Below are 27,631 nucleotides of genomic sequence, written 5' to 3'. Positions count from 1 at the left end.
TCCTCAAGCAAAGTACTGCCATATCTCACTTTGCTCTGTTGATGCTCTTTGCCTTTTTAGAAACAAAGAACTTACTTTTTAATGAAGGCAGCATGATGCAATTTCAGTCACACATTCATGTAGTAAAATTGTAGAATTGTGCAAAATTAAAGTATGAAGTATATAGAGCGGTTTTAAAAATTCAGTAGTTCAATCATTTTCAGTAGTATCAACATTTCAACCAGCTTTCTCAAATGGGTCAATGTTTAACAAACAAGTATTTGCTTTCTTACCTTCACCCATTACACAAATACTCCCATCCCCGGTTCTTTGGCTAGTTCTCCATAGATTTACTGCAGATTAGCATTCATTCCGATGATTTGTGTGTTGTGTGTGATTTGAGTGCCAGGCAATCCCACTTCTGAGGTGACTAAAACTCTGACAAGATCTTCCTAGACTGCTCCACACAGACTACATAGCCAGGTAAGTAGTATGAAAGCACTTTATTTGCAAATTAGTATAAAGTTGTGAGCCAAGTTACAAATAGTACAGAAGAGTATATGCACTACATACAGCCTCTTTACACTGTACAGTTATATCTGGTTTGCACAGCAGTGAACCAGCAGGACGATGAATGGAACTGAAAAATATTTACATCGAGATTCCTGCTGAGACACTACCTACACCCACCAGACTGATAAATAAAGCAGAAAGAAACTTTCAAATTTACCAGTACTATATACATTAGTCTGGAGGGATGCAGCATATTACCTTGACAGACGGAAAAGTTAAAAAAAAAAAAAGTGTTTGCCAAGTTTACTGAAGAGCCAGGAGATGGCCACCTGAATGTATTTCTGGACATTCCTGTTTAATTTCATTCAATCCTGCATTATCATTAGATAAGTAAATAGACACAACCAAATTCTCCAATTTCTCATCCTTTCTCCACGACAGGAGGAGAGGCTAATGTCAAATGTCTTTCTGTTAAAAGACAACAGGTACAACTAACGGTAGTTAATCCTCCACCAACCCAACCCAACTGAACCAAACTACCAGGTTAGAATATAAACATCTGCTGATCAGCTGCTTTCATATACCATAGTAGTTCTTTAAAAATACTCCAATGAGGTGTTTGCCTAAATTGCTGCAGAATCTGCTGAAGGGATTCTTTTAAGAATGAAGTCAAAGTAAGGCATTGAGCTTCACAGAAGGTTCAGTACAGCCATGAAAAAAAAAAAAAGAAACATAGCGGATAATTAAATGAGCCTGACAAGATGCGTAAATTGGCTGCATTTAACGCTACTGCCAGTAAAGCTCTCCAGGACACCCCTTATTTAAAAGTAGAAAAAAGTCGGACACACTTTTCAATTTTAACTAAAAATATACAAAATAAGAAGCAGAAAAACAAATGACTTAAGATGATCTGAACTTACTCAAGCTGCCCAGTGTAATATTTGAGTTCTAAGTGCAATAACAGACACCTTTTCTGATTTACATTCATTCCATGGTGTCCTCCAGTCTAGCTGTGTGGCTCACTTTCTCTAAGATCACCACTTGCGCTCTCCTCTAAGGAACTGCTTATATCAGCAGCCATGACATTCTAGCCTACATATAGTACAGCTAGCATATCAGGACTTTCAATGCTAGACGCATTTGGGCATGTCAGAAATATTCATCACATGCTTTAACAATCTTACATCTTTTCTCGCGTCTCCAGTTTTCACTTTACAGGCCAGCAGCAATGAGTCTTCTCTGGCAAGATACTGACTATCACTGCCTTTGCTTTGGAAAGCACACACTCCCAGTTGGTATGCAGGAGAATACAGGGGGAGACTAGAGACTCCCCAATAAAAAGCCTGCAATTTTACAAAGGCTTTAATCAAGGACTACCCTGCAGAACAGAATTGCAAGGTAACATGCTTTGTTTCATGTGGTGCCAGGCACATGATTAAAAGTCTCCGACTCTGACACCACCATGGATTATCAGGCACCATAATAAAAATATAAAAAGCCGCAAAGCTGATGTAAAACAAGACTCTTATAACAAGCACAGAATATTGCTTATGGCCTAGCTGTTTCCTCTTTACACCCCACAGCCTAGTAAATGACTTGACCCAATGCTGCAGAAGGATGTGTGTGCTGTACCCACTTGAGATTATTCTGAATTGCTGGTGGTGCCACCTCAACAACACTGCATCCTTTCTCCTGCATTCTTGCAATTAAGTAAAAGCATTGCACTTTGCTCTAAACCTATTTCTATAACTGAACAGCAAGGCTTCCATGAACTGTGGCCTTACTACCTCAAAATAATGATTACAAAAGGCAGAAACAGTGGGAAGTCTAAGAACGGCCATATGTCCAACCCACTAGCTTCACTAGACATTCACAACATCAGTAGATAAAGTGGGGAGAGAAGCACTTCTTCTGTCTCCAGCAGAGAACAGTACATGAATGGCAGCTTTCTCTCTGTAAACATGTTGACCCAAGCGGCTCAGCACGGCAGCTTCCACATCACCAATATCTGGCAAACTGCTAGGCTCCCTTCTACTGTTCTTAGTCGAGTTTCTCCAGCACAGACGGCACATACACAAGGCTCAGCTCATTCCCAAAATCACAGACAATAGCTGCATTGTCAAGCACCAGCAATTGCCTGACTCCCTGGCCCTCGTTGCACTTGCCCAGATACACAGTCTGCAGCAGGTCACCGTAGTTCAGATCCCAGAAAGATACACATCCCTGGCCACCAGTTACCATCAAATTTTCAGAAATCACACCAAGACTTGATCCACAGCCCACCTCCTGAAAGGGAAAAAAAAATCATAACTTTAAAATGGATTCCAACCTGATGCAACAATGTTGTGTCACAGATAAATGAACAGGATGCACTGCTGAATTGAATAAACCAATCAGTGAGAACTATAGTGGCTCATGGGGGAAGCTGGGCATTAAATCTAAACTCTGCACTTATGAGGGGTTGCACACTCAAACCACATCATCTGTCCCCTCTTCTATCAGCTATGTACTTTTCTAGATCTCAATAAAAGTCAAAGGCAAAATTTATCGCTTGTTGAAAAAAATCCTTGAAATTGAAACAGTAGCAGATTATGGGAGCACTGGACATGGACATGTCCTGGTGAGTAATTGCGCATGGTCTCGCCTCTCACTGATTCATGTCCTCCCACACAGAGGCTGACCACAAACCCAGGAAGTCAGAGTCAAAAGTGAATGCTTATCCAGTTGTGCATTAGGGAAGCTTTCCTATACTATGCCCCAAAAGAACAAGCACCCTTGTGATTTCTAAACTATAGCTATGAGGATATACTATTACACATTGACGGGCTCTTTCATGCCTTGCAGCACTTTCCCCACAGGACATTTTGCTCATGGTATAAGGTTCAAAGCTGTTAAAACATATCTTGTGTGTTCACAGCCAAGATGACATTTTAATGTACAAAACCTCCAGAAAGGTAATCTGTAACCATCACCAGGAACAAAAGGGAAAGAGATTTGCAGCTAATACGACACAAAAGTACTGGAAACAGCTAGCTTATAGTCATTTCACTTTCTTTAATTAAATTTTTAAAACTCACTATCTTTAACTTGACAACTGTGGAACTTATGTAAGGTGTCAGCCCGCTAAGGAAAAGAAAAGCATGTTGACCATCTGACAGGAACTTGGCCCACATGAAGGTTAAAATCTTGAGTTCTATACCTCAAATCCATTTTGTGGACTAACCTGCTGAATGGAGTACAGTTTAATCCCTGTGCTTCGGTCCCATATGCAGATGAGGTCATCCAGGCCGCTGCTGATTATGCATGTAGTGGTGCAGATGAGTGATGTTACGTCTCCTCTGTGTCCATACATGTGGCTGACTCTACTGCCAGTCAAGACATCCCAGATGCAAATGGCTCCATCCTGGCCCCCACTAGCTAAAACCATTGTCTGAAATTCAAGCACAGATATGTTTATACTATGTCATCCAAAGCACAGGTAAATCAACAAGCCCACAGACAGTATACTCTACAAACCTGATCAATGTAGATGGAGGTGATTCCCCCAGAATGTCCCTGAAGTGTAAAAAGGCAGCATGAGTCCTCAAGTCTGTAAACCTGTGGAAGGAAACACAGACAGGCTATAATGCTAAAGCACAGAACCAGTATACGCTTTTAAAAAAGTGCAGATCAGAAGAAATACTCTAGAAATCTAAACATTTCATATACCATCAAAAATTAATTCCAAAATCAATGAAGGCGCACAAAAGTATTACACACAAAATTGCAATGCTATACAAAATAGTGCCATAAAAGGAAAAACAGACAATATCTTTGTAGGAGCTTAAAGGATTTTGGGTTGCACAAATTATATTGGTCTGATTCGATGAACGCTTACTGGTATCAAAATAGGCTGCTACACAAGTGTTCATTATAAATGAGCACACATTTAAACAAGATCATAATTTGTTCAAACACTTTTACTATGGGTTTTGAATCAATCAACGTGGTAACACTATAGGCCAACAACTATTAAGACCAAAACCAAGAACTGCTCTGTCTTTTTTCACCGGGATTGTTTTGTACTATTGCTATATCTATTGTCTTCTTCACCTGTTCTGTATTGTGGGACTTGCTGAACTTCTCCAACTGTTTCATTTTTCCAATTCTCTAGATTTATCAAGCTTTGCTGTTCTTTTCTTTTTCAATACAATTTAGCTATACTTTGCCAAGAAAGTAATTCTGGAGCACAGTCATCATTTTATGTTTTGTTCAGCAGTGGAACCTAAAAAGCATTATGATTTGGTTCTACTGATGCCTCAAAAATGTTTTGCCTAATTTTCTTCAGGCTTAATATCTCATTCCGCATTCAGACGGCAGGACATTACCACCATGTTTGGTAACCTAGGAAAACCACCACTTGGAAAGTGTAGGTAGGAGTGACCAAAATCATAAAAAAAGATTTTCTGATCACACCCTCAAAGTGCTGGAGGAGACAAAGTGAAAGAGAGAGGAGGAAATTAAATGAGAGATCAGAATGTATTCAATTGGGGGGACTGATGGCTAGGTCATCTTTCTAATTATTTGAACAGAATAAATATTATAAATTGCCTCTAAAAATCAGCATAATGTCGAATGGTCTTTCTTTTCTGCTGATATTTCTTAGTCAAATCAGAGCAAATCCCAGGCCTTTGCTTTAGAACCACATTGCTCTAGGCAGCACAATAAAAAACACAGCTAGACCTGCTGCATGGTCTACAGTTTAACTAACAATAGAGCAATTGTGACAAGAAAAGGCAATTTATTCAAACAGGATAGTCCATCCTTTTCATCTAGATTCTCCAAAATAACATCAAGTCAAAATATGTAGGTCCCTAAAGTCCTGCTAACCAACACACTACTTGGTAATTTATTCCATCTGTCTACTGATCTTTGCATGAAGAAAAACTTTCTAACATTTCAAAATCTTTCCTTAAGTAGTTTCCAATCATGCCTCATAAATTCTCGTTGAAGGATTTACTTTAAAATAACAGGTAGGATCCACTGTACTAACTCCCTTCATAATTTTAAATACTTCAATCGTGTCATCTCTTAACCTCTGTTTGCTTAAACTGAAAAGGTTCAGCTCCTTCAGGCTCTTCCTTATAGCCCGTACCTCTCTGTCCCAGAATCAGCCTAGTCACTCATCTGTGGCCTTTCTCTACCGTCGCTGTTTTTTTTTTTGTAATATGTGGTTTAGGATTCTTCCAGTTCAGCAAGACATGTCTGTGTGTTAGTATTCCTAATATTCTTTACCTCCCATTCTTTTATTACTAAAATATACAAAGAAACTTAGTCATGGAGTTAGCTGTATAAGGCAAAAAGACTACTGTTTTTTTCTTTGTAGATCCTTCCTTATCCACTTCGGAGTTCTCTTCCATTTCTTAATGCTTCTAATTTTTGGGATATACTTGCTCCGCATTACATGTAAACCAATTTTATACCCTGCCGCACATCTTGTCAGCTATTTCCAAACTTAAAAGCCTATCTCAGTTTATCTTGTCTAGGCTTCGTCACAGATACAGTGAGTGGGTTTCTTTAATACACTTTCTAGACAGGGCGCCACAACTATGGAAAAATCTATGCAACTTATGAACAAAGTTCATTAATTGGGTAAAGTCCACACAAGTCCATGTAAAGACAGACAGTAATTCACATCTGGAAAACAATGTTCAGCAATGTTAATAACAGCAGCAGGAGGAAAATTGTCAAGGTGAAAAGGATCTGAAAATGCAGTCTGGTGCAAGCCAGAGGAGAAAGACAGCGATTCACATCTGAATAACAGAGTTGAAACAACATGGCTATTTGAAGTGCAGCAATTGAGGAAAAGTCAAGTAAGAACAGAAGTGTGACATATTGTATACTCTGATGAAATTATTAATGATTTAAAAACACAACAGCAATTGGTGTCAGCTGTTGATACTTCTTTAATTATTTAAATATGTTCTCCCTCTGCTTCATGCAGAGTCCCATCAAGGAGCTTACGAAGGTCACTGCAGTGTACAGTTTGAGAATTGCTCATCTAAACACACTTTCTATAATAAACCAAAAAATAAAATGTATTTATAACATAAGGATAATAGATAAAGGGTATACACAAGTACAGTATATAGAGACAAATGACAATAAAGAGCAACATAAAATAAATACTTTAGCTTAGTTTGGTCTTTTACTCTTCTATAGAATGAGGCACATACATTAACTTATAAATTCTACTTCCTTAAATCATATCTAAAGTATTAAACAGGAAACATCACTCACTCCAGAAGCATTGCTATTCCAGTTAACAAAAATTTAAAATACTGTTAACAAAAAAATGTTTGCTTATTAAAAGAATGAACTAAGATGTTGCTACAACATATTTAGTATTTAATGTAAACAGTATGCTTGTAGAGATGCAGTATATACAAGGAAAAACACATATCTCTATTTCTGCTATTAATGTTAGTAACTCTGTAGTCACTTCAATAGTATTTAAAAAAATAAGTAAAGAAAGACTTCTCTGGGAGGGAAAAAAAAACACTTTCAAAGTTTCGAAGTGGGTATGTGTGTGGTGATATTGCTGCTTGCAAAGAGAATGTTAAAAATAAAAAAAGGTGTTTTTAAAATTAAATAACCATTTGCTTAAACTAAAGGTAATAAACAACAATAGAGTTCACTTGTTATTTTATTTCTTATATTTTTTGATTGTACTGGAAGCCTTGAACTGTAATGTTATCATGAGAAAACGGACTACTTTCAAAGACATTCAAATTATATGTATTAAGTGGACAGGTACAACATGAATGAAACGGAGTTTTACACTGCAAACTATCATTCTTGGAACAGTAATACAAAGCTCATAAAATGTAACAAAAACTAAAGTTAATTTATGAAAAACAAACTAAATAAAAAAGAAAACTAAAAATCAGAAAAACTGTAAAACCCTAAAACTAAATAAAAACAACAAAAAATTAAAAACTAAATAGAAAACAAAATTAGAAAATGGTGAATTACGTAAAATAATAAAAAGAACAATCAAACACTAAATAAAAACTAAAAAGTATCTTAAAACTAGAAAGATACTGTCCAGATCTGTTTTAAAATGCTCTAATCACAGTTGTGGTATTTCATCTGGTTGAATGTTCTTAGCTAGTTATAATTTTTTTAGAGCCTGCAATTTGATAACAATGTTGATTTGTTCACTGATTGTCTGCAAACAGCTCTTATGTGTGCATGTATGAATGTGCGTGTGAGGTGTGTTGAATTACAAATTTCTCTTTATGGATTCAGTAGAGTAACAGCAAAACATTTCCTCTTCACATAGTATTACCTTCAGTTAAAGTAACACCAATAGCAAGAATAAACGTCCTAACTACCAAATTACAGTCAATAGTTCTCAGAATCAAACTAGGTATACACCTTTTTTTTCTTCTTGTTGACTTTAGGTGTAGGCAATGCTTTGTCCGGACTCCTCCACAGTTGAAACTAGGTTACCCTTTGGAGTAAAAGGGATCACTCAAGCCTTTGTTATAGCTCTAAACAGTCCTGCTAAGGAGCCGAAACTACAGCTAAGCAGAGAGCAGGCAGAAAGCACAGAGGATCCAGATTTAGTGCTTGCAATAGGTTATAAAGATAGGAGTGCAAACATTTGCAACTGGTTTCTTGGGTGCACATAAGCTCAACCTTTTGGTTAATGACTGGCACAGAGTTTTGTCCACCAAATTGCCAGTCATGACTCTTTGTTCATTGATCGTGTGTTAAAATGGTGCACCATGGAGACACCCCTGGATGTAATTTGCCTGTGATTATCAATCCTAACAAATAAGAGGCCAGAAACTACATTCTAGAGAGGGGCCCCTGTGAGTAGAACGTATCTTTGGCTGATGTTAAATATCACTTAAGACGGCCTGACAGCTGCCTTTTTAAGAAAAACTTGCAAGCCAAAGCAAAGCAAATTGGTAAATGCCAGTCTGTTCCTACACAGAATAAATGCTTGTTTAATTGTGCTTACCCGCACAGTATGATCCTGGCTGCCGGTCACCACCCTCCCTGCTGCTGCACGCAGAACAGTAATCGGCTTCTGGTGGGCACACTGTATAACATGAGTCAAATGACAGGTGACGACATCATCACTGCTGTAACAAGGTGAATGTGGCATGCTATTCCGTATAGGGGTCCCTGAAGAGGCACAGATAATCCAATTAGTTGCAATTATTTGACACATATAATCATTATTGAAATTCCTGTTAAAACACCCCCCTAGCACAATCTTTGTATGATGAACAATAAATTAAAAGGCACATCTCACAAAAGCCCATTACCTCTGTGCTGCAAAAGTGTGGAGGGTTTGTTCACATCTAGAGTAAAAAAATCTAAAGAGCCATTCAGCCTTGCTGCAACAATCCTGTGGAGACACAGAAGCTCATGTGAGTATGACGTATGTGGGCCTTTACAGCAAATACTACTGTAAATGATGAAGCACTTGCCGGTTACTGAGGAAGATCAATGCTGTGATTCCAGATAGTCCTTCCTCATTACTGCAACGTAGGGTGCCTCCCACTGCATCCCAGAGCTAGAAAATTGGCAAAAAAGACAAGAAACATTAGCAGATCTTCACTAGGAAAGGAAAAAGCTTTACTGAACCAACAGAATGATAGACTATACAATTATTAAAACTTACAGGTACTTTGTCACCAGCTCTGTTAGAACCAAAAGTTACATTAGAACAGTTTTGACAAGAAAAGGCTGTTTAGTTTAACCTCCTTAGCATTAGACACGAGCGTCACTCGGGCTGTAAAAACAAAACAGTGGTAAAAGTGTTGCGTGCCTCGTGTTGCATGTCTTGCGTTAGACCCGAGGATTATTCAGGCTGTTAAAGTTCCAACAGCACTAGTGCAGAGTGTTGCTCAGGAAACGATACAGGCATATTTTGAGTAGCGACAGGCTCGAGTGTTAACCAGGCAACAGTGCAGGCAAGTCTTCTCCTAACTTCATAATGGCGTCTCGAAAGAAATGTTTTTCAGCAGCCCAGGTGTTGCACACTCTTGACAGTGAAACAAGCAATGAAGATGAAGTGAATCTGTCTTCAGGCAGTGAAAAAGAAATGGACAGTAAAATTAAAAGTGATTCTGATGAATTTGAAAGCAATGCTCGTGTCAATCGCACATGTGCAGTGTGCTGTTCAAAAACTGAACAGTCTGGAAAGAAAATCCACAAGGAATCACATTACTATTGTCCTGACTGTGATGCTGGATTGTGTATTTCACTGTGCTTCAAGATATACCACACAAACACCACATTTTGACAGTATAACCCATATTAGCATTATTTTTATTATTCATTATTATTATTTGTATCATTATACTTTCTACACTTCTAACACTATGTCAAATTTTGCACCCATAAGACCCCAAAGTCCTATTCTCCAACTCGCTACTAGTTAATTATTGTATGTCTATGGTTCTCTCAAATTTCCAAACCTCTGCATGAAATTTGCCTTTAAACAGTTCCCATCAATCTATGTATACCCCTACCCATCTCTTTGTCCCTGTGTTCTTATTTATATATATATATAAAAAAAAAAAAGTTCTTCAAAATTATGAAGAGAATTAGTATGGAGGATCCCAGCTGATGCTGGAGTCATTATTTATCACTTCTTAATCTTTGCTTAAACTAGATAGATATAGCTTCTTCAGAGCTTCCTCAGTGCTCATACCTCACAGTCCTGAACAGCCTAATAATAACTCTTCTCCGAACTGTCTCTAGTTCTGCTTTACTTTTTTGAATGAGGACCAGAACAATACTTAGATTCAAATTTTTTTTACTGTTAACAAGAAGCTGAGCCGTAATAATTTTCTATTACAAGAGTAAATAAAAAAATGCAACACTGAAATAACCAGCTTTGAAAAACATTCACTTCCTTCAATCATTATGTATTTAATATTTGCCAGCTGACATTTTTGTGGCAATTATAGTCTTAAAGCTTTTGCTATATGGCAGGGCTGTCAAATTGGCCAAAAATAATGTTTGAATATTCCCACTGACAATAATATTTGAATATATTCATACGTAGGTTAACGATTCTGGGTGTTACATACAGTATATGCATGTACAGTACTTGTTTATTAGACTTTATTACTATAATAATGGCCGCAGAGTTGGCCACAGCAAAAGGAAACAAACAGCCAAAAAAAAAATCCTAGTGGTTTATTTGGGAAACTTATTTAAATACACTGCACAATATGTTTAGTGTGCAAGAAACCAGCTAAGTGCTAAAAATGTAACACACACAACATTGTCATAGATTCAAGGTTGAATGTCAGTGCTTTGGGATCACTGTGTTGGAAAACACCACTTGCTATTAGTTCAAATTATATATTGCACACTATAAACATTTTTCATTTCCACCATTTTAGTTACAAATTTGATTCGATTACCTGATCCAGCCGATTAAATCAATCCTATAACATAATGCTGCAAACATCACAATTTAAAGTGGGAGGTGTTGTTTTATTAGTGACAAGTTTCTTTTCCTAAACAAAGTGCTTGTCAATAAGGTCATAAAATTGAAAATGTGTCTCTCCAGACCACATAATATTTTTGTACATTTTTTTCTACCTACATTCAAGGTAGGACTTAATGTGACATTTCGAAAATTGGAATTGGTTAGTGGAATACCCAAGCAATCATTGAATAAGACATAACTTATTACACTGTAACATATAGCAAATGCTTTAAAAATTGATTTAGGCCTCTATACTGCTTCTATTTTTCTTATTATACCTTAAACCCCACATTGATAACATTCTGGGTCAGGTTGAATATTTTATACATCAACTGCATATATACACATTAAACACAGTATATATATTAAATACATATTAACTTACCTTCATTAATATAGTGTGTATTTATTTTGTATATTTATACATATAAATTACACTGATCACAGGTTCAGTTTTTGCTTACCTCAAGTTTCCCACTGCTACGCCCAACAGCTATCAAATTGCCTTGCAGCTCCAAAGCCCAGACAGAACTCTCCCAATCTCCAGGCCAAGAAGGTGTCAAATTAGGAACTCTGTTTGGACTAGACAGAGGGTCATCACCCAAACTATGGCGTCTTACTGCTAAAGAAAGTGTTGGAGAGCTAGGAAAGGCCTGCGGGCTGGTCAGTGATTTTGGCTCCTGGTAGGCCTGTTGGACTACTTCTCCATAATCAAATCCATCCAACCCTTCACTGGCTTTACGTATGGGATGGGAGGGCTGCTCTGAAAAATTTGTATCAATTAGCGGAGTTAGATCTGGCTGGTCTCCAAATAGGGTCAGGCGTGAAGGAATCTGTCTTCTCCTTAAAGGATACTCAGCAGTAGCATTATCGAGGTTTTCTTCTGTTCCACAAAAACTGTTCTCCAATTCTACCCCCAATTCCCAAGTCGCTTGAAGCTCCCAGACCTCACTGCTATTCCTGCGTAACCTGGTAAAAGAGAGAAATACAAAGAAAATTGAGATAACTTGTTATTAGTTGTCAAATGGCTATTGTCAACTGTGTAAAACATGTAATTTCCAAAGCATTATGGTTCAAAATGAAAGAGCAGATTTCAATAATTTATTTCAAAGAAACTGTATAAGACAGAAACACATTCCACACATCACTAGGTAGAGTAAAGTTCAAAGTTTGATCCTATGGTCCTTGAGGTTGCACGCACTCACCATGAGCACCATGTGTAGCACGACAAACATCAAAACGATAGACCATTTCTTGCCACACATGAATCAACCGGTCCCTAGTTACTGAATTCACAGCTTCCTCAATTCAATGTCGCAAATGTTGAAGATTAGCAGGCATAGGTGGAACAAACACTCTTTCTTTAACGAACCCCCATAGATAAAAAATCTCATGGAGTAAGGTCTGGAGACGTGCGAGGCCATAGATGATGAACAAGATCTTGTAGTCCACCTCTTCCAATCCATCGTCCTCGAATGGTGTCGATCAGGTAACACCAGAAATGAGGCAGGGCACCATCTTGCATGAAGGTCTGCCGTTACCTGAACGACACCATTCCAGGACGATTTATTTATGATGAAAGTAGCTATTCTATTTATTGATTGAATGAATTAATTTATGTGCAAACCACAATTTTATTTAGTCACAGATAATCATGAAAATTGTGGTTAAAGAAAAACATTTTTTGATTTTTCGTGCATTTATAACTAAAGTAAATAAAATCATTTTACTTACTTTTTCTTTATATATTTTATTTTCTAGTTTTTGAGTATTTTGCAAATAATTTTTCTTCAATAATTTTTCATGAACGGGAAGTTTCTTTAAAAGTATTACATAATGTATCTTTGCAGAATTACTTGAATACTTAAAATAATTATATTTTGGTCTCTATTTTTCTGTTCAGGCTCTTATGGAATTAGAGCTCGGTCACACTGAAAAAAAAATATTGACGACAGAACGGCAAGCTTACGGTAATACTTTCTCACCGTGATCATCAAGGCTACTTCTTCACAAGAGTAAAGAAGTAAAGTCGGCACACATATTTACCCACTCCACTCACTGGAAGAGGCAAGTGGTGGAAATCCGATGCGTCTTTCACTTGTATGCTCCCATACCTCACTATATTCTCTCTCCGTCATTGCTGTGTGCAGTTAATTGGAATCGCATAACCATTGATTATGGTGAAATTTATTAAGTAATTGCATTGGTAATGACAAATTAAAGTATTGTCATTGATACTGAACACGTATACAAAATTTGAAGAAATTAGCTTTGTCAAAAGTGGGTTTAATATCAGTTGCAAGATTTGACCCAGACAAACAAAGAAAGATTAAAAGAGCTGAGCCTTTTCAGTTTAAGCAAAACAAGATTAAGAGGTGACATGATTGAACTGTTTAAAATTATGAAGAGAATTAGTACAGTGTATTGAGTACACAGGGACACAATTGGAAACTTAAGGGTAAACTTCTCAAAGCATTAGGAAGTTTGTTTTTTTTTTTACATAGAGAACCATTGATACTTGGAATAAGCTACCAAGTAGTGCGGTACACAGTAAGACTTTAGGTACTTTCAAAACTAGATTTTTTTTTTTTTAGAAGATTTAAGTGGATAGGACTGGCGAGCTTTGTTGGTCTGAATGGTCTGTTCTCGGCTAAATTGTTCTAATGTTTTAATATACTATTTAAGCAAGTATAACTAATTTGATTGCTTTCCTAAAATGCATGTTGAAAAAGCAAAAAGAAAACAAGGCAATCTATTAATTATGAAACTGGCACAGCATATTAGACACAGACGTGTCAAAGTAAAAAATTAAATGATTAAAGTGACTGTTGACTTTGAATGCACTGGAGACGACCGATTTATTTGAAAGAATAAGCATATCTTAATTAAGCATACATTAAAACTCTAAAAATACCACCCCCCTCAGTTCTGCATCACCATCAACAACTTGACAATTATACTCTGCACAAATGTTTTTCAACTGGTGTGCCATGGAAATAACAGTGTAGTGCCCCTGGGTCCTGATCTGAGAGAGACACACTCCTCAGGTGGTCAAGACCCTTCTGAGGAGGATGGGACTACCTGGAGAAGCTGACATAAAAGCAGTTGTGTGATCAAAGTTTTGCAGACATAACACTTACAGAGCAGTTTAGCAGCCAGGCGATGTGATGGGGGTGTGTGTTTAGGATCCATCTGCCTGGGTGCATGTATGCCAGCGACTCTCACATAGTAAAGGTACATTGGGCCTGCGTGTTGCCTCTAATCCCGGGTCGGTTGAATGAGGCAACAAGAGGACCGCGTGTATGAGCGGTCAAAGGGACAAAACAGCTGGAAAATGCATCCAGAATGGTCCCTAAGTGCTGTGTCTGCAAACAGCAATATCTGAGCTGTTTATTTTCCCACTGCCATGCACCGCCACTTTTGAAAGTTTAGCACATGTATAGATTTAATGATTTTGTAGCTGGTAGAATCATGAGTGCCTTGGGATTTTGTAGGTTACAAAAAGTACTTTCCTTCAGTTGTTATTTTTCAGCTTACTCTTCAAAAACTCAGTTTCACCCTTCACTGACATCACATGCAAAAAGACTATGGATAATACACTGATATAACCGTAAACTCATATAAAACATGATGGCCCTGAATGGACTTCTCTTTTAAGGTGTAAATATACATACATACACACACACGCACTAGCATGTTGTAAATTGTTTGAATTTCTTACAGAAAATGTGGACTTTGACACCTAATTAAGTAATTTATTTTCTCAATGTTTATTGTAATTTCCTTGTAAATAAATTAAAATAACAAACCATCACCCTCTAATACCCCTTTCTATGGACCTTAGATTACTCTCTCATCGTCGTAATTTTCTTCTGTCATAAGCCTGTGACATTTTAGGTGGCTCTCGTTTCTTTAATTATCACTTTTTTTAAATGGTCAAATGTAGATTCTTTCTACCCAAAATGTTTTAAATTCAACCTTTACTTACTACATATGTCAATCACTCTTGTAAACAGTTATATTTCATTCCATGAATTTTTCTTTGCATATTAATTATCTGGCCATTTGCATCCAAAAAGGTTCAAGTTCTTTTAGTTTGGGACAGGATATGAATTTTTCAAATAGTATGTGTGTAAATTATGTGCATGTAAATATATGTACTGTACATAATACATGCATGCCTATACAACAATATGGCATAAAAAATTTATAAGATGGGTGTTAAGTTTCCTCAAAATATTTCTGTGAACAGAAGCAGCATTTAATTTTGACCAAAAAAAAAAAAAGTAATTTTGAATACACAATTTTACCCTGGACTGGGAATGGTTGTGAGACAGTCTCCAGACTGGGCATCCCATACTCTAATTTGTCCTGCCAAACAGCAGCTGACTAGGAGCATCCCATCACTGGCCAAGCACTCAATATCCTGAAGGAGGAAATAGATGAGAAACAGTAATAGTTACTAAAATACTTGATATTTGAAACAACTAGCCTTTGGGAGAGCATATAAAAATAAACAAAGAGGAAAATTCAGCCAGGAATCTAAGTAGAAAAAAAAAGCAATACCCAAAGTGCAACCGAGTTAAAAATTATGTACTAGACATACATAGTTATACTCATCAAGGTTTTCACTCATGTTCACTTCCAAAACAGTTTAAAAGCTGACACTGTCACCTACTGATTAGGGTTAAAAAGGAAAAGGAGCTAAAATGTCTCCTGATTGAGAAAAAGACAGCATTCAAAATCAGTGGCAATGAGTGAAGGGACAGAAGCTAAAAAGCTAAAAAGAGTTTTTTGCAACAAAATTAAAATATTAAACAAATTTGCTCAATATAACATGAAAAATGTCTGGAAATGATTGTACATAATTAATGGACTCAAGGTCTAGAATGGGATGTGGACCAATTTTTAAACAGATTCTTTCCCACTGCCACCTTCTTTCAATGGCCAGTAACCCTACTCCAGAGTTCGGCAAACTTTCTACCTGAGCGGCCAGTAATAACACACCACTCACCTTTGGAGGCCAGACAACTTGATCCATCACAACAACATTAGTGAGATGTGTGTGCTTTCTACTCAAATCGCTAAGCTGCCAATATATGGGATAAATTTGGACACAGCAATCTGCAGACTAGTATATCAATGATTATTAGTGCAGTTGGACTTTGATTTTGTAGTTTCTCACTAATGAGAATATCTGTTCACTGGTGTATACGCTTTGATATATGATAATAAAAGAATGTGCCATTGTTTTCAGAGTAGTAAAATTGTCACTTGAAAAGTTCCTTGTAATATGTAATCAGATCACATTTTTTATATTTGTCTTTAAAAGCTTTGCAGCTTTGGCAAATCAATGAGCTCTAGTGGAACAGTAGGTGTGCAGAACTGACAGTTATGTCTAGAGGATTTTCCAAAGGCCTAATGGTATCTGCAAGTTCAATAAAATCCTGAAATCTGTTCCTGCAATAATTCCACCTTTTGGGCAACTGTGCCTTTTAGGAACCATGTATATAATGTGCTTTTTGAATTCTATAATCCAGTTTTCCATTCGGTATATTTGTTGAACAATTTCAGACAAATGTAGCATGGCTACTTAAAATGTAGTACATCTCTCAACGGCCCCGGTAGTATAACACTTTTGGACAGCTTTGGAGGGCACAGGGGCTGCTGGAAAGATGATTGAGCAAGAGGTCACTTTAAAAAGGAACCTGAAAGACGCCATGAAGCATTGGGATCTTCCATCTACTTGTTCATACACCTTTCACACTCAATTGGATTACAGTGTCCATCTGGATGTACTATATGTGCTGTCCTGTGCTAGCTTGTCCAGGTGAATTTGTCTTGATTGGAAGTGTCTTTGTCTGGGAGCACACCCAAACAGCTCATGCTGCATCAGGAACTGGTAGGATAAAACTTTTTGCTTTCAGAGATCTATTCACAAGGTATTTCTTTCACTCAACTTCCCTGGTATATGAACTGTTTTGGACACTGTTGTTAGTGTTTATTGTTTGTTGTACTGTGTTATTAACTTATTATTACCATCAGGGATCTGGGGAGGGTCTGGTGTGTTCTTTTTCCGTTATTTGACTAATATATTCATTATTATTTATCAGTGTTTTTGTATATGAGTGGGTGTGTTCCGGGTCAAGGCTGGGTATGTTCCTGGGTGCCCACAAATAAAATAAACAAATCACCATCTTCGGATGGAGTGAACCTTAGCTTCATCACAACTGCTAAACACATTTCAAATGCTTATTAAACACTACTATACAAATTACATACAGGTTTTCCCTTTCTCTGTAGTCTGAATATAACTTATTGATGTGTTGGATTAGATAGGAGAAAAACATGCAACTTCCAAAGTCATTCAGAATCAGACATCTCTTTGATGGGCTTTCTTTTTACTGTCATTAATATGCTGATTTCACAACGTAATTCAAAAAAATCTCCTCAGCACTCTAACTCTGCTTAGCCACTTCACTTTGGCATCATATGGAACATCACTGTACTGTGCGTTAGTTTCATCCAAAAAACTTTGGAATTGTCGGTGATGTAGTGCATGTGAGTGAATGAAATTTACTGTAGATGTGACAACTGGCAAAATGTCTTTAAGACCGAGAGTTTTTCCACAGAGCATTTGCTGATGGATAAAGCAATGTATACCAACTATGTTTCTGATACAGATGTGAGCAACACTGGAGCACCACAAGGAACAGTCCTCTCTCCTTTTCTCTTTACTTTGTATACCTCAGTCTATAAATATAACACCAGGTCATGTCACTTGCAGAAATTCTCAGATGATTCTGTAATACATAGTAGAGTGTATTCATTAAGGCAAAAACAAAGAGTATAGGAGAAAGGTAGAGACCTTTGTTTCTTGTTTCAGAAAGAATTTCATGCAACTTAATATCAGCAAAACCAAGGAACTGGCAATTGACTTTCGCCACATCAGAATGCTTCTAGGCTCGGCCACTATTCAGGAAGTGGATGTAGAGGTGGTGCACTCTTATAAGTACTTAGGGGTCCACATCAATGACAAGTTATACTGGTCTTGTAACACAGAGGAACTATAAAAGAAAGTGTACTTTTTTCTTAGGAGACTACTTGCCTGTAATGTGGGTAGTGATATCCTTCATATCTTCAAAATCTGTGACAGTGTGTATTCCTACATTGTGGTGTGCTGGGATGGCAACATAACTTCAACAGAAGCCCACTAATTCAACAAGCTAAATAAAAGGCTAAAATGCACTTTGGATCACCTGAAGGTAGTAGCAAAGAAGAAACTAAAACAAAATTGAGTGCCATTATGAACAATGTTGCACATCTCTCCGACACACACCAACACTGAATACCTTCAGCAAACGAATCATTCAGCAGAAGTTTGTCAGGAAAAGTTACTAGGGCTCCTCTATACCAACAGTAATATGCCTCTATAAAGCCTTACTTTGACTGTGAGTGCCAAGCAAGAAGCTTTCTTTCTTTTCAAATTTCTTCCTCTCAGTCATTCTGGTCTTTGTTCCCGCCATAGTGTGCATATATTTATATCTCTGTCTGTCTATCGATTTTAATCAGTTTCTGCAAAAATCTAATTTTTTCCTTGGAAAAAATAAAGTTCTATTAAACTAACAACAAAATTTCACCCTAGGGTCAAAGAGGTAAATAAAAATGGCTGGTGACTAAAGTTTTAAAAAGGTAGTGTACATATAAAATGTTTTCATATGACAATGTAAAAGGAGCAATATACAATAAACAAACTATCTACAGTATATGCTTGTGGCAGCATACTGAATAAGAATTTCCACACAAGTTCTTAGAATCAGCAGTGGTTTACAATCAGACCTAAGAAAAGGGAGTGCAGCAGACAAATGTCTATTGCAATGCCACACAATAAAGAATTCATAATGTCTGCTACAGGGCTTACCATGCTGTGCCCACGAAGTAGAAGAGGAGAGATCTCGCTGACTGGAGGAGAATAGCCATAGTCATCACAGGGTAGTTCTCCTCGATGTCTCCGCCCATGTGACATGCCATTCTGACCATAATTTCTGGGGCACAGGATTCTATACAGAAAGAAGAGAAGTAGCACAAGGAGAACTCCTGCTGCCAAGCCAAGAGCTGCTACTCTGTAAGGAAAAGTGGAAGAAACAATCTGGTCTAAGTTTGTGAAATTACAAGCAACTTTCAGATTAACAAACAAACTAGGACAAATTAGGATCTACATTAATTCTTGTTTAAAAACATGAGGAAAATATCTAGGACTGGGACAATATGTGTTTGTTTAATGCAGTATTGCTAATTCAACTGTTTTTGTTAAGCATTAGTTACCACAGCCTCATGCTCCACACAGAGGCTTAAAATAGTTCAGAAGATAGCTGGGACTGTTGAATGGCCTCATTTTCCCCACCCAACTCACCTATGCAAATGATTTATTGTCCACAGCTGAAGCCTTGAATACATTTTTGTATAGATTGTTCTCAACTGAAGCCTTGAATACATTTTTGTATAGATTGTTCTCAACTGATATATTTATATTGAGAGAAAAGAACAAGCCCCTTTAAGAAAACACCATGCTGCCTGCCCACAACAAATGACATCAGCCTCAGCTCATCTTTCGAGTACAAGAGTAGCAAATGAGCATTAGGCAACTGGGATGGACAGCAAACACAGAGTTACAGGGTGCCTTATCTCTGCCTATGAAAAAAAAAACATTTGCATGGGGTCCCTGGCACACAAGTCCATAGCACACATGCCTGACATTAGTACTTGGCACACATGAATGCTTTCCATACAAAGTAAAGTTAAAAACAAATATTTTTGCACTTTCAGTAAATTTGGACATAAAATGATAGATAATATAAAGTAAAAGTTAATTTTATTTCTGGGTATTTCTGAACCTGTTTAAATATTTAAATATAAAGTAATGTTTATTGAACACAATTTAAACAACTGAGCTGAAGATTTTTTATGTATGCAAAAATAATGCATCAGGTCAGAAAAGGCCTGTAATTTAGGCTTTGCTCTTTCCTTTTGTATCTGCCATTTGAGTCAGTGGTGTTAAAGGTATAATAATAATACATTTTATTTATATAGCGCCTTTCCCATGCATCACAGCTTAAAAAAGTAGTGCTCTTTACAAGGATAAACTGAACTGATGACCAGATAAACATCAAGGAAAGGAACAAACAATTTGGATTTGAAAATAAAAGTAATATTCAATGTTAGAATTGAACCTGGGAAAGGAAAATAAACCTAAGAACATTTTGGTGAGGAAGGAAAATCCTGGTATACTTAAATCAGTAATGCCCATGTTGGCTGAGGAAAACTACTACAGCAGATGACAAAAAAAATTATCAATATTGTTAAGAAAAAAAATGTGGCAACATAAATGAACAAAATAACAGATTTCAGTAGTGATGATGCCATTACAAATATTTCTCTAATAACTAATTGGAATGTAAGCATAACTAATTAAGGATAAGCTAATGACATTTACCATTAGGACACTGAAGGAACTGTTGCCAGAAAGTGGTGCATTGAGGCCGTATGTGAATAATAAATTAAAAATCATTCATTTCAAATCAGTAATGGATATTATACACACTAGAAATGCCTTGACTATATTTTTTTAATCAATTTAAAAGGTACCTAGATTAAAAAGGCATGAATTTCTATTAAAAGTGAACATTTCTGGGTGATCCTAAACTTTTGAAAAGTAGTCTACTTGCTATGTTGATTCAAAGCACACACAATGGGCAATTCCATGTCTATAATGATCACACATTTGGACCTTACCATCACATATTTAATGAAACTTGGCATGCTGCTTTGGTCATATGAGTAAACCATGGAACTAAAATTGCACATGTCTTGGATCAGTATTAAGGAAGATTGAAGCTAACAAAGTTTGAACTTTGGGGATGGGGGTAATAACTTTGACTGGCTATATCTCCCTAAATATAAGTACACAGAAAAGGTTCTCATATCACTTTCATGCTCTAATATATCCTACGATTCACAGTTGAGTATTATACACTTTATACAGCTGGTGTTTTATCCATTTACAGCTTCTTTTTCAATTCTTTATCAACCCACTGTAGGTTTTTTTTTTTATTGATATGTAACTCTCCTGCATTATATGTAAACCTGTCCTGCATGATCAGCAGGGACAGAGGATCAGGAACACTACAGTGCTAAACAAAAGCTCCCGAAAATACTACAGTGACATGTTTTTATGGTCTGGGCCAGTGCTATACAGTCATCCTTTCCACTTGCTTGGCTGGAATACATTTTTCAGATATAACCAGTTGCTTTAATTTATTGTATGCAGTTTAAATTGGGTAATTTATTGGACTGATAAAACATCTTCTTATATAATACGCTACCGTGGCTGTTCGTTTGTCTGCCCAAGATTTTAAATCACCTGTAGCTCGAAAACCGTTTCACCTATTGACTTGAAATTTGGTACACGTATACTACGTGACGTCTACTATCTGCTTTTGGGGTTATGGTTTTTATTACTCTGTTTATTTTATTGTAGAATCAACTCTCGGCAGCAGGGCAGCCGTGCGGCACATGCGTGTGGGTGCAGTTCTCATTCCCTACCACCTTCGCTAATCATTCTTGAGGCAGATTGAAGACTTAAGTGCCAGCTTAAGTGAAAAATTAAAGAAAACGTACTAAGTAATTGCAACACAAAAGCTAACTTAATCAGTTTAACGTGACAAGATGCCGATGAAAGAAGAGAAGCAACGGATCACTAGGGTGGAGAAAAGAAGAGCTGCTCAGGAAGCAACAAGCACATCAACCTCTGAGCAAACAAATGGTAAATGTACAGAGAAAGAGGATGAAAACTAGGAATGCTCAAGTCAAGTGTATTCACTGCACGTTATCGTGCAGTACGCCGTTATTGGTACTATATAATTGGTAATGATAAGATTTGTGGGGCACACGGGAGAAGTTAGAACATTAGAACTTTCTAGACGAGAACAGGCCATTCAGTCCAACAAAGCTTGCCAGTCCTATCCACTTATTTCGTCCAAGAAAACATCAAGTCGAGTTTTGAAAGTCCCTAACATCTTACTGTCTACCACACTACTTGGTAGCTTATTCCAAGTGTCTGTCGTTCTTTGTGTAAAGAAAAACTTCCTAATGTTGTTGTTTGAGTGTTTATTAACTTTACTTCATATTATGTATTTACATTTCACAATATGCCTTTCAATTTCTGTTTGCTGCTTGCCAGTTTCTTCTTTTATTTTCTCTACTGACAGTAACATTTTTGGATTTTGATAAGGAGGAATAGTTTGAGACAAAATACAACTGAGGTGCTTGATTTCTGTTTGGTACTTTACTCCACCCAAGTTTGCTCAGTGAGATGCAGTGGAGTCAACCTTTCTTAAAAGCATTCTTTAGAATGTGATTGGTTTTTCTCTACTTGGTAAAATATTTAAATATAAAACACCTTTCAACAACCTTTATAGTAATTTATACAATAATGGATCACTGCATAATCAAAAATTTTATGAAATGGCTTTTTTGGATAATGGATAATGTTTTGGGTAATATTAAAAAAAATACAGGTTAACTTGTTAAATAATATATTCGCAAAACCTGGAAGGCCCTACAACAAGAAAACACCTTATTTATGCCTTCATAAAAACATGAAAAAACTAAAAAACAGGCTTGTGACTTTTTTCTTGAGGGTTTGTAAGTTCTTTATTCCAAATTCACAATCTTGCAGTTACTATAAGAGCCACAGGACACAGGGTTTCTGACATTTCGATTTGGGTGAGGAACAATCATCTAATCCTTATATATTATGTACTTATATCACTTTCCTCCAGTATTATCAACAAAAACATATATTCTTTGTGGAACTATAGAAAGAAGAACAGGTAGAACAATACTAAAATTGTAATTCAGAAGAGTAGAGATGAAGCACCAATATACAGTACAAAACTGCTTCTGTATACTCCAGTATAAAAAAAAACAACAAAACACCCTTAAAAATGGGGAGAAAAAAAACACAAACACTGACAAAAGAAAAAAAAAATGCTTATTAATAAAAGATTAAAAAAAAAAATAAAGCAAGTATACAGACACAGTCTTATTTAAATATAATGTGTATATCCAGCCAGGTATTAATTAATCCATCATGTGCAATGGAACATGCGCTGATAGTGCATACGTTGGCTACACCCCACCACACACAACGAACCACCTGGACTGGGTGACACCTCAGCACCACATTGGAACAGTGTGAGGTTTTTTTTACAGTGGCTGGAGTGCCAATCCTGCCACCAACCCCAAAGTTTTCCCTGTAAGCTGGAGGACCTGCTTGCAGGGCTGGATGCAGATTAACATCATATCTAGGATGAAGCAATTGCAGGTTAAGGGCCTTCCTCAAGGGCCCAACGAAGTAGAGTCGCTTCTGGCATTTACAGGATTCGAACCTGCAACCTTCCGATTGCCAGCACAGATCCCTAGCCTCAGCCACAACTCTGCCCTTAAGGAGATAGTAGTGTCAGAATTGGGTGTTACTACTTTCTTATTGGTTGTAGAGGCTGGGTATACTGGTGTATAGCCACTGACTTTCCTTTTTCAAATGCACACATCCATGCACCACATCTCAGATTCTATGAACATGACAGGGACTTCAGTTTACCTCAACAGACTGCACAGTTCCAAATCTCAAACCAGCTTAATTATAATATAAGGTCATTAATGTTTCATGCACAATAACATCTAATCAGCATTGACCCAAATTGCTAAGGAATGTTTCAGGCACCTTATTAAAAGGTTCCCTGAAGAATTCAGGCTGTTCTGCAGACAAAATGAATCCTACACAGCATTACATGAAACTAAAAGAGAGATCAGAGTAAACTTAATATTTCAAAATAAAGTTTAATATTTTTATGTTGGACATCATCATCCATGTCCTCTCCTAACAACCATGGTTAAATGAATGATGATAGCAAAGTTGCTAAAATGGTTTAAAAATGTCAACATCAGCAACAAAAACAATAAATCACATATTAAAAAGGAGTATTAAAATAAGATCTTAACAGTCTAATCTGAGAAACACTTATAATAAGATGAACTGTGGCAGTCAGTTTATTCTCTCTATAGGACTTACCCATTGCATTCTTAATTCCAGGTCACAGGTTCAAAGTTTCAAATATAAAAAGCAACCAGTTGCTTTTTATAGCATCCCAACAACCCAACTACTACTTCCTATACAAATTCAAATTTAATAAACATCTACAGGCTTAAAAATCAGGATAAACGATTATCTAAGAGTAATTTGCAAAAAATCTGATGTTATAACGTAAGTAATATGTTTACTACTATATTTTATTTATTTGTATAAAGTTTATGTTTGATAGCAGTGTTCTTTGTAATGTGTTTATAATGTTATGTTGTAGCCTTTCTGTAAAACCTTACAAACAAAATTTCTGTCTTGGGAAAATAAAAGTTGAAATAAACAGATATTGTTGCCTTTATAAGTACAACTGGTTTAAGCTAGCTTTTCCCTTGACACACTTGCTGTCATAGTGTACCAGCTGACACAAACAAGGTTTCAGCGATTGAACTTGCATCAGTTTAATATGGAATTTGGGATGATGTTTGTACAATGGTAAATGTGTTTCTGAACAATGGACTCAATTTAAATTAAGCATATTTATATGAAATCATTTTATACCTCACTTTAAGGAATTGTAACAATCAATGTGGGTTATCATGACCTTTCCTGTCCCTGTTACCCAAAAAAACTTCTACAAAATATGTAAAATGCTATATATAAAAAATATATCTGTTTAAAAAATATTAATGAGTTCCTTTCACAATAGTTTCTTTTAAGTGGATTGCAACTGTGGTGAACTAAAGTGTTAAAGTGTCTGTCCACTCTGGAAGAGAGCTGACTAAGGTTCGAGTAAGCGCACACTGCAGTGTGGATTAACGTGAGCAGATGACCCAAAATCCATTATTTTTCATTAATTAAACAGCAATTCTACAGATAGTACACTAACCTAAAAAATTTTGAAAATACATTAAATCCTATTAGCAAATTATACTATTTTTTAAAGTGATGTCTATTTATGAAATTCTAAATGTATAAAAACTTCCTCTATATTAAGATACCAAACACTCTACATACTAGTATCAATTAGCTTATGAAACCTTCCTACAGAGTAATGAAACAAACTGTAGAATTAGAATTCTACACTATACTCAATGTGCATTATTTTTTTTATTTTTTTTTAAACAGAATATGGCAAAATGTGTTGTTATCTCACAGTGTATAGACATTGGTATGATGAGCACTTGGGTAGGCTTTTGCATGGAATTTACAGCAAGAAAATACAAGCTAAAGTAACAGGAAGCTAGAAAAAAATACTTCAAAAACTACCACAATCCTATATCTAGCAGTTACTTCCTGAAGTAGAACACTTAAAACAAACAAAGTAAGCTGGTGTTATTAGCAAATAAAACAGTGGTCATTTATAGTTGCTTATAGTGTGCAGAGCACTTGCACTGGAAATCTACAGCTAACAGAAGATCACCTTTATTTTGTATGTTAAACATGAACTTGTACTTACTTGTACAGGGTAAAATCTGACTGAACTTGTGGTTTACTAGGCGGCTGATCCACTCTGTTGTCAAATCCTGGGATGGGAGGAATGAAGCGTCTTGTGTCCTGAGGATGTCGAGCCTCTATGGCCTCTTGTGTGCTCAGGTAAAGGGAAACGGGAATGACAGGCAAGAGACTGATGTATCTTGAAGAAAATAATAGAAATAAGTGACTCTTTATATAAGCTGCAATTGAAGGTAATATTTAAAATGCTAACCCAGTTAAGAAATGTAACCTAATTGGAAGTTATAGTTTGAAAGAACATAACTTGGCCCAAAGAGAAGATTTTGACTTTGCACAGAAGAAAGAAATGTATGCTGTAAAAACATTTTTGTTTATGTGTAAGAAGTGATATGTATGAATGAGAGATTTCAGAATTGCCACCATACCAAGTAATTTATCTGCATGATCCTGAGCACATCTGCTTTGTAAACACTATCTGCCATTTACTATACAATTACTGAACATTAAGCAGGATAGGTCCTATACATTTGATCAATTTATTTGAATTCAGTTAAGCTTTTTATTTAAAGCAATAACACATCGCAAGTATAAAATACAGGTTCAGATGTCTAAAATATAAGCACTAGTAGCTCAGGTGAAAAGTTCAAAGCCATAAAGTAAGAGGATAGTAGAGGGTGAATTGCCAGAAAACTGCAGGATTCACAGCTCAACCCCTTTGTCAATAGAAGGCTACATTGATCTTCATGGATTTTATTCAAAGATTCAAATTGGACAAAAGTCAGATAGTAAAGCTTGCAATGTTAGATAATATATAACATTATGCAATTTAACAAAGCTGTGACACAGAACATAGTTTAAGTACTTAATTCTGTTATGTACAAGCAAGTACAGAAATGTCATCTGAAAACTATTCTGGTGTGCTTTATTTGGGGAATAAAACACAAATGCGACTGCAAGAAACTAATTACAACAAATCAGTGTGGTGCAGAGTAGCACAAATATCAACAGAGAATAGAAGAGAGAAGTTTCCACATTTACACCTATAGTACTTATAAAAAGTATTCACACCCACAAAAGTTTTCATATTTCACTGTTACACAACATTGAATCACAGTGAATTTAGTTTTTATGATACTGATCAACAGAAAAATACTGTCTATTGTAAAAGTAAAAACAGATCTTTCAAAAGTGGTCTAAATTAAAATATTAAATAATTAGACACATTAGAATTCACTAGAGGTGTAAAATGATAACGTACAACTACTTTGTTGCTTTACTTAAATGCATTTTTTGTAGTTATTTGTACTTTACTTGAGTAAATTTCATTTAAGCCTACTTTTGCTTTTGTCCCAATAAATTTTGGTCAAATAGCACACTTCTCAATTCACTGCATTTTCCAGCAAGTTCATCATTACCCATTAAACTGACCAAACTATAATAAATTCAGAAAACAAACTTATCAGGTGTATTGTTAACTTGGGTTATAGTTCAGCATTGCTCAAACATAGCCATTAGAATTGCCCCTTTTGTACAGTGTTTCTCAACCACAAGTTTGTAAGTTTTTGTTTATATTGGTAGCTGGCTATGACAGGTTTTTCCTCCAATGATCAAGTTTGATTCCCCTACCACTATAACAATCATACTTGTTTCACAAAGGGGGACAGCTCTGACAATTGTGCTTGATTCACCAAGGGGCAACCATTAAGATCAACTGATCACACACAGGGTCATGAAGTGAGCCATGACACCAAAATGTTTGAGAAAAACTATATAATTCAAAAATAAAAATACAAGTGCATGTCTTGCTGTGCTTGTTTGGTGAGGCATTCCCATACTTCTAACTAACTACTGAGACAAGAAAACTGAATGTGCACTATCCCCAGGCATGAATTTGAAAACGTCACCTAAAAAAATTTCTGCCTTCAAGAATTCACCCTTAAATTTAAAGAACCAGGTTGAAGTAATCATTTTCTCCTCTTCTTAAGCTATCTTATATTGGAGCCTCTTTTTAATCTTGTGCAAACAATACTTTATGGGACTAA

At 36.3% G+C, this 27,631-nt stretch overlaps 1 protein-coding gene across 2 annotated transcripts in view; it reads right to left on the bottom strand.

Moving 5' to 3' along the window:
• Positions 1-467: 467 nt before the first annotated feature.
• Positions 468-27,631, bottom strand: part of LOC120516150 (SREBF chaperone) — a 130,863-nt gene continuing 103,699 nt past the window's right edge. For both annotated transcript variants that reach the window (XM_039737620.1, XM_039737621.1), the window contains exons 14-23: positions 25,594-25,770; positions 18,918-19,119; positions 15,307-15,422; positions 11,461-11,965; positions 8,979-9,064; positions 8,814-8,896; positions 8,504-8,670; positions 4,009-4,089; positions 3,716-3,922; positions 468-2,778 (exon numbers count right to left, since the gene is read on the bottom strand). In XM_039737620.1, the coding sequence (XP_039593554.1) occupies positions 2,533-2,778; positions 3,716-3,922; positions 4,009-4,089; positions 8,504-8,670; positions 8,814-8,896; positions 8,979-9,064; positions 11,461-11,965; positions 15,307-15,422; positions 18,918-19,119; positions 25,594-25,770 (1,870 nt within the window). In that variant the 3' untranslated portion in view covers positions 468-2,532. The remainder of the gene's footprint in view (positions 2,779-3,715; positions 3,923-4,008; positions 4,090-8,503; positions 8,671-8,813; positions 8,897-8,978; positions 9,065-11,460; positions 11,966-15,306; positions 15,423-18,917; positions 19,120-25,593; positions 25,771-27,631) is intronic.

The sequence above is a fragment of the Polypterus senegalus genome, chromosome 15 (genome assembly GCF_016835505.1).
Source record: "Polypterus senegalus isolate Bchr_013 chromosome 15, ASM1683550v1, whole genome shotgun sequence".
In the NCBI taxonomy this organism is placed as follows: Eukaryota; Metazoa; Chordata; class Cladistia; order Polypteriformes; family Polypteridae; genus Polypterus; species Polypterus senegalus.
Note: the sequence above shows the minus strand (reverse complement) of the source record. Positions and strands in the feature narration are given on the sequence as shown.